We start from the raw sequence: 15855 nt of genomic DNA on the forward strand, positions 1-15855 counted from the left end.
TAATTCACATATGCCAAATACCCGGACAAAACTGATTGATTAATTCACATATGTTTGACCCACCCACTAAACTACTATCACAGCATTCCAAAACAAAGTTTTCCAATTTCTGTTGTGTTTGTATCTAAATAATTCAATAAAATTCGACCAAAAATCAACTGCAGTGATATTTTGTCAACAAAGCACCTGCGTTTTATAGCAAGAGCTTTAAGACATAATCGCGTGCATGAATTAAATAGGGAATTATACAGGATGTCTTTACTTATGTCAAACAATTTTCTTTAAATCACTGTTGCAGATACCAGCATTACACTTCTTCAGCTGGGTTATATTTAACAGGCTGACATTACTTTCTAAATAAGTTAGTGCAGAAGTTGCTAATTGACAAAATCGTGCCAATTATTTCGTTAATTAATAGCTTTAGTGCACATGTCGCAATGGCGGAAATAAGCCGATTATCATGCAGGGACTATTCAGATGGAACTAATTTTGTAACTAGTACCAGTTTCAAGATATACGTCAAAGTGTGTGGTAAATTGCATTGGAGTCAGTAATTAGGACAGCAATTCATTTCGCTGACTTAGGCTTTGTATATCTCGAAACTGGTAGGTCCTGCATGTTGACAGTCTCTAATTCCACCGTTAAGGAATGTGCCCTAAAACCATTAGTTAAAAAGGTAATTAGGACACTTTTCCAATACTTCTGCACTCGCGACTTATCCAGAATGTAATGTTCACCAGTTAACGTAACCCAGATGAAGAAGCAGAATGTGCTGGTATCTGCAACAGGGGCCTTAAAAAAATTAACGTAAGAAAAAGCACTCAGTGCACATGACACAAGAAAAGAACAAGAAAGAAAGCCTTGATATGAATACTGGCAAAAGAATGCTGGCCAACGCACAAGCCACACTGTCAGCCTAATGCCATCTGTCGATCGCCTGCCAGTGGTCAGCAAATGAGCTGGCCATTTGCAAAAACCACAGCCAGCCTGACCCACATGGCCAAGATCGGGCCGTCTGTTTTCAACTGGCCATGGGCATCGACCTGATCTTCCACCAAGCCATGTTTTTTTTTGCTTGGGATGATACCTGTTTTTGCCATAGGGTGTTTTATTAGCATGATGGCAATAATCAGTTCTGTAAGTGACACAAGGCAGACACACTCTTCTTGAAATCATATACTGCACAGCAGAAAAAACATAATAAAAATCCAAGAACTCAATTGTTCAATGGCAAATCTAAACTGGCAGTAGCTGGACCAAGAAGAAAGAAGAATGGGGAGCAGTAGTGTGTCAGTGTAGTATGTCAGGTGTAATAACGCCGCACGAGTAGAGACTTCAACCATAACTTCTATGAACAATGAGAGGAAGAGAAAAAATGAAGACAGTGACAAGCACTTTATGGTTGTTGACTACTCTGCTGATACAAAATGCTATAAGAGGATTATTATGGGAGGCTGTGAAACTTGTACTGCAGCTTCAACAGGCATTCTAATGGCTTCCTACAGCAACATGTTTATTGTGAGAAATGCTATTTCACAGAATACTTCCAAGACATTACTTACCTCTGCCATAGCGTTCAGCCAGGATAGGGATAACACTGTGAAAACGCCCAGCAGTGTAGACCTCGCCAGGGTCAAGTTCCACCAGGTTGGCTTGACCATTATCCAGAAAATTCATGCACTGATCCTTGAATGCAGCCCGCTTGCATTTGAGTGTTAGAGAGAATAGGCGGCTTACACGCACTGCCTCAGCAAACTCTGTGCACTTCAGGTGTTCTGCATCACTAACAGTGCACCAGGTGACGTCATGTTGGCCATGGCTGGAAAGTGCTGCAACAAATGAAGTGGCTATAGCAGCTCCAAACAGTGGGTTCCCAAAGCAAACAGAACACAAAAATCTTGCATAAAACATGACCTCTTTCACTACTTCTGAAGTAAACTGAATATAAAAACGTTGTGCAAAATATGATTTCTTTCAGTACTTCTGGTAATGAAGCAGATTCAAAATGGGCTCTGGGCTCTTTGAAAAGCAAAATATAAAAGCATTAGTCTCATAATATATTTTGTAGCTGTGTACCCCTTTATTCTGCTAACCATGAATCCTTTGCAACAATTTCTCAAAAATATGCTCAGTAAGAATCAATATGCATTCAGTACATAAAGCTACAGAGGCTGCATAGTATGACAAAACCCCACATGCACTTCTAGTACCACAAATATTAAATTCCGTATGCGATAGCCAGCAATCATTTCTCATGCCAAGTTTGATAATGAAATGCAGGATGCAAGACTTAACCATATAGACATTGGCATAGCTGTCACCCACATGGTAGAAACCACACAACAAAATGTGCAACATGTCTGAATTCAAATGAGACTGACAGCTGTTGTGTCAAGATCCATAGCATAAAGACGGATGAATTGGATTAAATAGAAGCAACTGCCATAACAAAAAGGAAGCTGTCTACAATTAAATCTGCTCATACCAAACCCAAATACAACAAATTATGTCCTATAATAGACAAGCACAACACTTACGCTGTAGCTATAGCTTATATTAGGTAGAACAATTGGCACACCACATTTATAGCTTACATGAAACTGGATATAAGACATACCAAACTTTGGAATTTGCCAAAAACAAAATGTGCCTACTTTCATTTCTTCCTGTGAAACCACCCCGAGGGGATGGCCGCATAAGCCAAATTGAGAGACATTTCTCCCCGCCATGGGAGAAGTACTCGAGTTGAAATAACCTACGTGGCTTAGCCCTCAGCTCTCCTACTCGCACTAGTGACAGGGCAACAGCAGGGATGTAAGGTTATAAATTTAGTGCTATGAATTCAGCCAATTGCAGATCGTTTCAAAGGTAAAGTTGTGTTCTCCGCACCTCAGAAGGTTATAAAGCTGTGTAATCAAAGGAAATGTCGCCATGCATTGCACATGTGTAACAAAAAGCACAAAAGTCCATTTGTTACCTGTGCTAGCAGTGTGGTTTATTGTATACCTCTTTCTTGTGGTAAACAGTATATAGGACAAACAGGATGCCATATCAACTACCGGCTAAGAGAACATTAAAAAAATGTCAAGAAAATGGTGCACGATAGTTGGCTTCCATGTCACTGCAGTTCGTGTGGCTGTGAACAGTTGTTTACTCAATGTAATGTTGTTAGCAGAAGCGGTTATCAACTAACACATGAAATAATCGAGGCTGAAATGATTTCGCAATTTGGCCCTGGGTGTGACAGCACGCCATCTGTGCACTTGTCAGATAAGGAGTTAACCTTCCTAAGGGTGCGAATTGCACATGTGCAATGTGATGAGCCTTGGTTATAAGCACAGTCTGCCAAAAATAAAGCTTTTTGTTGGAAATTAGTGCTCATCTGTCATCTCATTTCTTCTATCCTTGTGTATATCTGCACTGCAATTCAGCAATAGAGGTGTCTGTTAACACAGTGCGGCTGGTGTACTCACTTCTGTTACAAATGCTGAGTTGTGTCATGTTTGGGAAGAGAATATTGCCGAGTAAGTAGCATGCTCTACCAAGAGAGGTCCAGCCAAGCAAAAGCTCCTCCATAGCCTAGAGAGGCTGATGTTATCATGTTGGTACACAAAACATTAATGTTTCTGTCATGTGCAGTTTAATTAATACCTGTAACCTGGACCAAGAATAGTGACAAAGTAGTTCAAAGACCACAAAAATGAATGCATCTTTCAGTGAAAGGTTTCCGTAGTTGTCTGATGTCAAAGTAATGTCAAAGTAATATATAGGTGCAGCGGTGGCGTAGAGGTAGAGTATCCGCCTTGCATGCAAGAGGACCATGGTTCAGTGGGGGAATATGGGAAGTCAGTGGGGGAATATGGCATAGGCTCTAGGAATAGCAGGGGAGAGTTATTAGTAGAGTTTGTAGAACAGAATAATATGCGGATAATGAATGCTTTCTTCCGCAAGCGGGATAGCCAAAAGTGGATGTGGAGGAGCCCGAATGGCGAGACTAGAAATGAAATAGACTTTATACTCTGCGCTGACCATGGCATCATACAAGATGTGGACGTGCTCGGCAAGGTGTGCTGCAGTGACCATAGGATGGTAAGAACTTGAATTAACCTAAACTTGAGGAGGGAACGGAAGAAATTGGTACATAAGAAGCAGATCAATGAGTTAGCAGTAAGAGGGAAAATAGAGGAATTCCAGATCAAACTACAGAACCGGTATTCGGCTTTAACTCAGGAAGAGGACCTTAGTGTTGAAGCAGTGAACGACAATCTTACGAGCATCATTAAGAAGTGTGCAATAGAAGTCGGTGGTAACTCCATTAGACAGGATACCAGTAAGCTATCGCAGGAGACGAAAGATCTGATCAAGAAACGCCAATGTATGAAAGCCTCTAACTCTACAGCTAGAATTGAACTGGCAGAACTTTCCAAGTTCATCAACAAGCGTAAGACAGCTGACATAAGGAAGTATAATATGGATAGAATTGAACATGCTCTCAGGAACGGAGGAAGCCTAAAAACAGTGAAGAAGAAACTAGGAATAGGCAAGAATCTGATGTATGCGTTAAGAGACAAAGCCGGCAATATCATTACTAATATGGATGAGATAGTTCAAGTGGCTGAGGAGTTCTATAGAGATCTATACAGTACCAGGTGCACCCACGATGATAATGCAAGAGAGAATAGCCTAGCGGAATTTTAAATCCCACAATTAACGCCGGAAGAAGTAAAGAAAGCCTTGGGAGCTATGTAAAGGGTGAAGGCAGCTGGGGAGGATCAGGTAATAGTAGATTTGTTGAAGGATGGTGGGCAGATTGTTCTAGAAAATCTGGCCACCCTGTATACGTAATGCCTCATGACCTCGAGCATACCGGAATGTTGGAAGAACGCTAACATAATCCTAATCCATAAGACAGGGGACGCCAAAGACTTGAAGAATTATAGATCAATCAGCTTACTGTCCGTTGCCTACCAAGTAGTTACAAAGGTAATTGCAAACAGAATCAGGAACACCTTAGACTTCTGTCAACCAAAGGACCAGGCAGGATTCCGTAAAGGCTACTCAACAATAGACCATATTCACACTATCAATCAGGTGATAGAGAAATGTGCGGAATATAACCAACCCTTATATATAGCTTTCATTGATTACGAGAAAGCGTTTGATTCAGTCGAAACCTCAGCAGTCATGGAGGTATTACGGAATCAGGGTGTAGACGAGCCGTATGTAAAAATACTGAAAGATATCTATAGCGGCTCCACAGCCATCGTAGTCCTCCATAAAGAAAGCAACAAAATCCCAATAAAGAAAGGCGTCAAGCAGGGAGATACGATCTCTCCAATGCTATTCACAGAGTGTTTACAGGAGGTATTCAGAGACCTGCATTGGGAAGAATTGGGGATAAGAGTTAATGGAGAATACCTTAGTAACTTGCGATTCGCTGATGATATTGCCTTGCTTAGTGACTCAGGGGACCAATTGCAATGCATGCTCACTGACCTGGAGAGGCAAAGCAGAAAGGTAGGTCTAAAAATTAATCTGCAGAAAACTAAAGTAATGTTTAACAGTCTCGGAAGAGAACAGCAGTTTACGATAGGTAGCGAGGCACTGGAAGTGGTAAGGGAATACATCTACTTAGGGCAGGTAGTGACCGCGGATCCGGATCATGAGATTGAAATAATCAGAAGAATAAGAATAGGCTGGGGTGCGTTTGGCAGCAATTCTCAGATCATGAACAGCAGGTTGCCATTATCCCTGAAGAGAAAAGTGTATAACAGCTGTGTCTTACCAGTACTCACGTACGGGGCAGAAACCTGGAGGCTTACGAAAAGGGTTCTACTTAAATTGAGGACGATGCAACGAGCTATGGAAATAAGAATGATGGGTGTAACGTTAAGGGATAAGAAAAGATTGGGTGAGGGAACAAACGCGGGTTAATGACATCTTAGTTGAAATCAAGAAAAAGAAACGGGCATGGGCAGGACATGTAATGAGGAAGGAAGATAACCGATGGTCAATAAGGGTTACGGACTGGATTCCAAGGGAAGGGAAGCGTAGCAGGGGGCGGCAGAAAGTTAGGTGGGCGGATAAGATTAAGAAGTTTGCAAGGACAACATGGCCACAACTAGTACATGACCGTGGTAGTTGGAGAAGTATGGGAGAGGCCTTTGCCCTGCAGTGGGCATAACCAGGCTGATGATGATGATGAAAGTAATGGAGAAAATCTGGGAAGCCATGGAAGAACAGGTAAAGCATCCTTGCCTCCTCCAGCATCAGATGCAAATGTCAATAAGAATGGCTCAAAATAACTCTGGCTACAATTACAATTTGTATCTGTCTTCAAAATGCAATGGGGCCATAATAATCAGCAAAGCAGCCCTGAAAGCTAAAGATAAAATAAAAATTCTGCTAAATCTGCATGTTAAGTTTTACTGTACAACTCTTACATGGCCTTATGGTACACTGACTATATCATAAATATGGGCCACGCTTTATCAACATATTCAAGTCCATCACCAAGTCAAGTCACTGAGCAATTAGTATTCAACTGTTGTCCATAATTATACACACCCAAAAAATAACACTGGCAGCTGTTGACAGAGATGCCGTGACAAAAATGTTGCAAATGGTCCGCATGCATAAACTGTGTCTGTCCATCTGCCACCACAAGATATGTCATTGCCAATTTCACATTCATGACCTTGCCTGATCGCCACTTTACCTGTTCTCCCTGTGCTGAACGCACCAACACGCTATCCCCCACAGAAAATACTTTAGGTGAACGCCTCCACTTGTTTGCACTGCGTACAATCCTCTTCAATTTGGCACTTATTGCATCAGGTAGATTTGGTTTCAATAATGACAACCTTACGACCAACTTCCTCCTCAAGAAGAGCTCAGCTGGTGTTTGGCTGGTGAATGTATGCAGCGTTGTTCTATAAGCGAACAGAAAATTATTGATTTTGTGCTGTAGTGACCTGGAACTTTTATTCCTCTGATCTAGCAATTGCTTCACCAGCGACTGCTTCACTGTTTGGAAAGCACGTTGTGCCGAACTGTTCAACTGACGATGATATGGCAGAGAAAACAAGTGCTTAACCCTGTTTGCCAACAGAAACTCTGCAAACTCTTTCGCACGAAACTGCGGCCCGTTATCTTTGACTACTTCTATTGGTAGGCCATGACTTGTGAACAACGAGCATACTGTATCGATTGTGCTTTGCGCAGTCATTGCTGTCATGATACTTATTGACGCCATGAATCTGCTGCTAAAAGGAACATCTTGCTTTCTTTTTCAGCAAAGTCTCGATTTACCCTCTCCCAAATGCTACTTGTGCACCACTTCCAAGATGAAAGCGGTGCCAGTGGGCCCACAGATTTTGTGCTTGCACAAATTTCACACTGCTTCACAGTTTGTTCCAACCAGTTGTCTATCTGTGGCCACTAAACGAGCGAGTTTGCAAGTGCTTTCACCTTTGTGATGCCAATGTGCTGCTCATGCAACAAACACACAACTTCACTTTGAAGGGCCTGTGGTATCATAACTCTGTTGTTCCACACCACACAACTGCAATGCACTGAAAGTTCAAATCGTCTCATGAAGAAAAGCTGATAAGTAATGTCAACAGTATGCAGCCATCCGTGCCATACCATTTCACGAACAGCACCGAGAACTGGATCTGTCAGTTTCACACTCAATATCTTTCGCAGTTATGGGGAAGTTATTGACAGGCGAAAAATAAAAGATTTCTTCAGCTTCACCACTGGCTTCCAGCAGTGGAAGGCATGACAAGCCGTCTGCATTGGCTTTCTTTGTTCCTGCTCTGTGCAAAATGTGAAATTTGCAGTTTGCAAGAAGAGAGAGTAAAACATCTTTATTAATAATATTTGAATGGCGAGAGCAGTGTGGGAGCAACCCTCAGTCCAGGGTCCCTAAGATGATTCCGGCGATGTTTCGAGCCCGTTGTATCACAGCTCGGAGGACCTCGGGAGGTCCGTCGCGGAGGGCATCGTCCCACAGCTCTTTGTTGCATAGGGGGTAAAGGAGAGTTGGCAAGGGAGGAAAGAGGTTTGCAGCGCACTCAATCATGACGTGGAAGATTGTGGGCGAGCTGCCACAGCCAGTGCAACGATCTGCATAACAGTGTGGGTAGAATTTATTGAGAGAGACAAGATTTGGAAAAGTTGCGGTTTGTAACTGGCGTAATGCCACTGCTTCCTCCCACGAGAAGGACGGCGGTGGTGCGGCATGGGTGCAACGAATGCGTGTATAATGACGGAGTGGTAGAGTGTTCGCCTGCACTTCCCCAGCAATGCACACAAGCTGCAGCTACAGCATTTGTGTGGTGCTTTGCATCAAAGAATGACAGTGAGTGACTGATGATCAGTTATTACACTGAAACTGTGCCCCTACAGATATTTATGAAATTTCTTTACTTCATAAACAACTTTAAAAGCTTCTTTTTCCACCTGCACATAGTTACGTTCGGCAGGAGTACTCGTTCGCAATACAAATTCGATCGGTTGCTCTACACCCTCAACCACGTGTGACAGAACTGCACCTAAACCGTAAGCAGAAAAGTCACATGTCAGCTGTATTTCCTTTGTCACATCGTACAGTTCCAAACCCATGTCTTCACTGATCAAATTCTTATGCTGATTGAAATGTGTTACACTGGCTCGACCATTTCCATGTGCTACCCTTGTGCAACAATTGGTGGAGGAGTTCTAGCACGTTTGTTAGATCAGGCAGAAATTTGCCGTAGTAAATGCTAGGCCCAAAAATGCCTTTAGCTGAGTAACGTTGCTTGGTTTTGGTGCTTCTTGGATCGCCTTCACCTCTTCCGCTGCTGGGTGCACGCCGTGCTTGTCTAGCTCGTGTCTCGAGTAACAAACACTTTCTTGAAAAATTAGCATTTTCCTGCATTTACACGAATTCCGTGCTTACTAAGTGCTTGGAGCACTTGCTTGGAAGGGCGATAGCACTCTGTCAGGTAACAGGTAGTCCCAGGGATGTTTTGTAAAACCTGCTCCATCACAGCCTGAAACACTACGGACATGCCTGCACAGCAATTGCCTGAACCTGAAAAGTCCCAGGTGTGTATTCACTGTGAGCAGTTCCTGTGCCTGCTCATCCAGCTCAAGCTGCAGACACGCCTTTGACAAATCCAGCAAAGTGAACATGGTTCCTCCCACCAGTAATGTGAATATGTCCTCTGGTAGAGGCAGTGGATAGCGGTCGAGTTCAATACCCTGAGTGACCGTGATTCTGTAATTCCCACCTATCCTAATCTCTTTTCCTGTTTTCTTTTCACTAGCGGCTTAGCCCAAGTACTGTGCCAGACTCTGTACACCACACCAGTTTTCTCAAGGTGATGCAATTCATCCTCCACTTGTTCTTGCCAAGCATATAGTACTGGTCTCACCTTACAAAAGGTTGGCTGTGCATCACTTTTCATTGGGATGCTACCATTGAATCCTTGGATAAAACCATAGCCTAACTCAAACACATCACCGTACAGCTGTTCTAACCTCTACTCGGCTTCCGTTACTACTATCTGCCTGCTGTCCTGCACATTACGCACGCAGCGTTGCAACTGCTGCACAGCATTGTGCAGGTAAACTTTTAGTGTCGTAATCTAATTGCGACCTAAAAGCGGCGGCATGCGAGCTTTATTTTCTTGATTTGCAATTATCAGAGGCAGATCGTAGCTTCGGTTCTGATAAGAAACAATGATGTTGGCTAGACTTTGAATGCAGTGCTATTGTGCACCCACCCATGTCTTTTGCATTGTAAACCTATGCACGTTGCCTTCAGAACACGGGTAGTTTGGAAGATTTTCATCAAAGTCTCTTTCAGACATTATGCTAATAGCGGCTCCCGTGTCTAATTCCATCGGAATATGCTTGCTGTTTACCTTTACTTTAAGCACAATTGGTGGGGAGCTATGAACGCTGTTTGTTGTACAAGCTGAAAGCAAGTCGGTTGCCGGCAAGTTCTTCTTAATTTTGTGCACAACCTCTGTTGCGCACATTTTCGCTACATGACCTGGCTTCAAGCATTTGAAGCACATACTTTTGAGAAACAGTCAACTCACAGGCGCATGCAGTCTGCCACATCTATAAAAGGCGTGAACAGTGCATTTCCTCCATTGCTTCCTTGGACCGTCCTGGGGGGAACGCTTTTTGCTGCTAGCAGTCTTCTTTGTTGCGTGTCACCTGCCTTGCTTGGTGGGTTCACGATGCCAGTAAAGGTCGGCAAGACTGGCAGTTGACTCCTCCGGTAGCATTTCTCGGGTGTCTTTCTGAGCCGTTTCCAAGGCGGTGGCGATTTGGCATGCTCGCTACCAGGTGACTTCGTCGTCCGACAGGGCAAGAAGGCAGTATCGAATCGAATCCGCACAGATTCCAGCAATCAGTTGATTCCGGAGCGCTTCTTCCCAAAATGTTCCGAACAAGCACGTCGTCGCCAGTCTTTTCAGCTCAACGATGAACTGTTTCAAGCTTTCGTTCGGCTCTTGCTTTCGCTAATAAAAGTGATACCATTCGGTTACCACTGATCGTTTTGGAGCATAGTGCTTTAGGCGAGCTTCTGTAGCTTCTTCGTACTTCACCTCCGTTAGTTTTTTCGGCAGATGTAGGCTACACAGAGTCACATAAGCCTTTTCACTCATGGTTGTCTTCTTTATAGGAAAGCGAATCAGAAAGTCTTTGCCCTTATTTGTTGTTAGCCAAATTAAGGTACATACAGGTAATTACAAAACTATGCACTATTCTATGTACCCTAATCTATTTTTCCACAAAGTCCCCATATTCCCAAAGTCCCCAGACATTTGTCCCATTGCAGCATTAAATATGAGAAATGTTGTCATCAGTTAGCGACGCACGCGGCCTCCCCGAACGCTCACTGTCATACAAGTCTTCACAGCCTTTTGCAAACTCACAACACCACCACCTCACACTTCTCAAAGCTAGACACCTTTCCCCATACGTGGGCTGCATTTCCCTGTGCATTTCGATGGGCATTCGTCCCTTGGTCATGGACAATGAACCACACTTTGTTGCTCGTACACCATGGACGTGTGAAGCAGAACTGCCATCTTCAACAATTGACAGCAGCGCTGTGCCGCAGAGCTACTGGCAGATAATGCCAGGCCAGTTCAAGCAAGGTCCACCGCTGGGAATGAATATGTTGACTTCTCATTTGCAGCCATAACTTGGTTTAAAAAAAAAGGGGGGGGGGGGGAGGGGGCAAGGACTTTTTGATTCGCCATCGTACTTGCATCTATTTCGTTGGTGGTTGCATACAGGTCAAAACTTTGCAGGTAGACATCGATATTGCCAGAGTCTGGACAGAACTCGGCCAAAGATTCCAGGTTGGTGGTCATCACTGATGTCCTCGCTTGCCCTGGTGTCGTCGTTTTTGTAGTCTCGATCATTACCTCTGCACAAATGGTCCCATCCTCGTCGCCATGTTGACAGAGATGCCATGAAGTCAAGTATTTATTTGGACAACAACACGAAAAGTGATTCAGTGGCCTCATCTTACAAAGGGAGCCTGGGTGCAATTTAGGCATGCCATTGGCTAGCAATACAATAGCACACATGAACAGTGACCACGAACATCAGATACACAGCGCACAGTAACAAAGTAACAACACTTGATAAACATTCCACCGATACAACAGCAACATGGGTACAAGCATGGAAGAAGGACTTCAATGTATTGATGAAGCAGTGCACTTGAAATAGACATGTTCATGCACACATGAAAAAGGACATACACGGGCACTGGACTACAACTAGTTGCAACACTGGACTGCTAGTTGCAGTCCAGCGCCTGTGTATGTCCTTTTTCATGTATGCTTGAATGTACTTATTTCAAGTGTGCTGCTTCATCAATATCACGGCCCACCAACCAGCCCATCAGTATCTGTTAAGTAAATTCAATGTATCCCAAAATAATGTAGTAAATAATGCCAGCAAAGATGTGGACATCGGAAGTGCCATTGATTTGGTCGAGAGAAAAGGCAGTTCCAAGCTTATCCATGCACAATGCACTCTGCTACTCATATATAATATTGAACTTGAAGAAAACGCGAGCATTTCTGACATTCTGAAATGTCAGAAATGAGGCATACTTTCACACAATAGGAAAAAAATAAAGATTGCCAGGCATATATATCAGGACAGAGTTACAAGATCTCATATAACAAGTACTAGCACAGTCTCAGTAATAAGAATCCACCAGCAATTTAAGAAAATGTAAATTTGGTCAGTAGGAGTGACATAAACTGAAACTTTTCATCATATTAACATTTCTCCCAGGAAACTTTATGATGGCCTCACTGAAAGGAACCTCAAACGGAACAAGTAAGCAAGTGAAACTAAGACTTCATTCCATTACAGAATTCCTCCCAACAAACTTGATAATTTAGGATGCTTTTGGGCATCCTATGTAAGCTCCATATAAATGCCTCAGTTGCTATATTTATAGGGTCCTGCTATCAAGTACTAAATCAAGGTAGGTATGACATAAAACTATTCCAATCTCTTTTTATTCCAGGTCGGCCATTAGCCCTCTGTGATAGGCCAGAATGGTTGGAGTCCAGTTCATATGGGTGGGTGCCACACCCATATGAGCAGAGCCTGAAACATTTTGACTTATCACGGAAGGCTAATGGCTGATTTGGAATATAAACAGATTGCAATAGTTAAACGCTATACCGGCCCAGGTACACAACTGTCATATAAACATGAGTAGGATATGTGACAGCATTGTGTTATAATTTGAACATATAAAAGACATTCCACTCAAGTAGTAGCTGAAGACCCACACCTTTGGAGGGGGGGGGGGGGGGGGGGGGGGGGCTTTTTATCGTGCAAGTGAAAAGAAGTCCCAGTGTGATATCCATGGGATGTCCTTAAGATAGTGAAAATGTATATCTCCAGTCTACATTTGCCTTCAATGCCAGACACAGATATTGTGATACGATACGGATATACCAAGGACAAAGCATCTCCATTGGGAAGGGCTCAATGCAAGGGCACTCCTTTTGTTTCTGAATGATACAAAATGCTCTTTGTCCACCGTGCAGTGCGATATAGCACAGTAAATCTTCTTCCAATCCCAAATAATTCTGTCTGTTAAAAGCTAGGTTCTAGCCCAATCCAACAGAACATAGAATTTTAATTGAGTTTCCCTGCACCTACAAATGCGAAAAATATTTTAACCATGCCAACAAAGTTGACTATCTCACAAGACATGTGATTGGAAAACACCATGACATTATGATTTGCATGATATAAACAATTACAGAAAGAAGCGGCAAAAGAAAGGGAAGATGAAGGAAAAGAAACAGAAAGAAAAGTTAGTTCTCTTTTCTAAAATACTTTGATGATATTAAGCGATTTTGCAGCAGAAGTATCTTTACATATCATGTAACACATTTCAAGCATCATTATTTTCATTAGCACTTGTAACAAATGTGGCACCTGAAGGTGATATGTACAGCATTGATACTTTGTGGGCTCAAAAAGAAATTACCTGATCATACTTTCATTAATTACTGCATGTGTGCTGTATGAGACACATATAGGACTCCTAATCCTATGTAATATGCTCAAGTAGTCAAATATGCTAGTGGTGAGCTTTTCAATCCTTTCATAACATAAGAAAGAGCTATCCTAGTCCTAAAATGTAATATTATGGCGGCACCCAGCCAACAATTTTTAAATGCGAAGCATTTCTTGGCGAACGTTTGCCACTTTGACAGTATCTATCTAGCTGCCTACGTCATGGTGCTCCCATGGTCGTTTCGTTAACTTGGTATGTACCAAAATTGGTATAGCATGACAAGAGTGTATGACAAACATAAATGATCGGTCACGACATGAATATCATGACATGTGTCATATAGGTAATGAAACAGCCGCCTACGTCTTGGTGCTCCCATGGTCGTTTCATTAACTTGGTATGTACCAAAATCGGCACATTATGACAAGAGTGTGTGGCGAACATAAATGATAGGTCATGACATGCGTGTCATATAGGTCACGAAACAGCCGCATACGTCTTGGTCGTTTCGTTAACTTGGTAGGCTCCCTGCACACTGCTTCGCGTAACATAGATTCCCACAGGGCGTGGGATCTGCCCGCTTTTTTCTTTTTTTACACATACATTTCTTTCGAATACTTGCAAAGCTCCAGTGAAGTAGTCAAGCACGTTTTATTTTCACCGAAACAGTTCCTTGTGAACTTTATTATCTCCTTCAGCTCTTCAAAAACGTCAACCACGCATATTGTGTTTCACAAATAGGTCGCGCAGAAGAACAACGCTAAAGCTCTAGAATTGCAATACAAGTTTGCAACAGCTTTTACTATGATCACAACGCTTCGATACCGCTAAGTTGCTGAAGCATCGTTTAAGTCATGGTGTTGTTTAGGCGCATTTAGCTTCACGCATACTTTCAACAACTGCAGTGATGACACCAAAGACTAATCTAAAGTTACACAGCGTCAAGAGGTGAATGAACTGTTTTGCACAAGCCATAAAACGATCACGTTGGCGAAGCGTCACGAAGTGTTTGCTGAATACAACGAACAACGCCAGTTCGGCCCAAGAGTGCGAACACTCACGTAAACAAGATCGTGCGTTAAGAGCGCACCTACGAGGACAAGAATATTTCATGATACGGCCAGAAGTCTTGGTCATCTGAAGACAGAAAAGAACGAAACAGACCAAACTATGGGCAGTCAGTCACTCGACAAATATGTCAACAGCACAAGGTGTGGTTCGCATGATCGCCAGTTGAGGCGTCAGCAAAGGTGTGCTGCGGCTATCGGGCTCTTTTAAGGCGGTGTTATGAAGGAACCACTTGCTTACCACAGAAGGCAACTAGCAGGGGCACAGCTGATAGATGCCTCGACAACGGCCACATATCCAACTTTGACGAACTGCTCAAACTTTACGCACGCGCATTCCGCAGAAGCGGCAACAGATAGGAGCGGCAGTAACGCATTCAAAAGGTGTGTCGCATCCGGTCGGCAGGTGAGCGTTTGAAATAAAGCAGGACCACTCATATTTAGAATTGTTTTCATATATACTTTCAGTTTAGGAGTTAAATTATATATCTTTACAGATAAGTAAAATGTGTTATATTTAGGCTGAGCTTCCGAAAGACGAACAGCCGTCAGCCTGTGTCAGCCGTTCTTCTTGCCAGGAGTCGCCCCAATCGAGGTGTTCTGTGGTTGAACACATAGGCAGAACCACGGCCGCTCGATGAAAACGCACACCTGTGCGTTTTCATCGAGCGGCCGTGGGCAGGACATTATACGACATTATTCTATGGGCAGGACATGAGCAGGATGTTTCAATTCTCCATGGGTATTCTGTCGTTCTGCGCTGGCAGGTCAAAGAACAGGGCCCCGGTGCGCGAGCGCGTCATATGCGCAGGTTGCTTTTAAACACGGATTGCGCAGCATTGCCCGAGAAAGACGCATTCACAAAGTGCCTACTTTTAACGCGGATCATTACCACGGCTGGTAGTTGCAGGCGCAGCAGCGAGCGATTACGTTTACAGCTCTGAATAACGTTCAGCATAGCGTTAAATAACGGGTAAATTTCCTTACAGCTGAACGAAAGCCACCTGTCTGCCGAACCTTTCATGACGCTTTTATTTTCGTTTCGAAAGGCTGTTTGAATACCTCGAGGCGAACTGAGCGCCTTGTCCATATATTTTTTTTAATGTGCACGAATGGTTGTCGAGTTCGTCCGTATAATTGTTCCTATATGTATCAGGCCATTCTTTGCGTCACCCATAAAGAATAAAGACACACTCAATGAGCTCTCTCCGAAAA

At 43.2% G+C, this 15855-nt stretch overlaps 1 protein-coding gene across 1 annotated transcript in view; it reads right to left on the bottom strand.

Moving 5' to 3' along the window:
- Tsf2 (transferrin 2) overlaps window positions 1-15025 on the bottom strand; it is a 58900-nt gene extending 43875 nt beyond the window's left edge. The window contains exons 1-2 of the mRNA XM_050193252.3: window positions 14882-15025; window positions 1563-1829 (exon numbers count right to left, since the gene is read on the bottom strand). Coding sequence (XP_050049209.1) covers window positions 1563-1829; window positions 14882-14936 — 322 coding nt within the window. The 5' untranslated portion in view covers window positions 14937-15025. The remainder of the gene's footprint in view (window positions 1-1562; window positions 1830-14881) is intronic.
- Window positions 15026-15855: the final 830 nt, after the last annotated feature.

The sequence above is a fragment of the Dermacentor andersoni genome, chromosome 1, assembly GCF_023375885.2.
Source record: "Dermacentor andersoni chromosome 1, qqDerAnde1_hic_scaffold, whole genome shotgun sequence".
NCBI lineage: Eukaryota > Metazoa > Arthropoda > Arachnida > Ixodida > Ixodidae > Dermacentor > Dermacentor andersoni.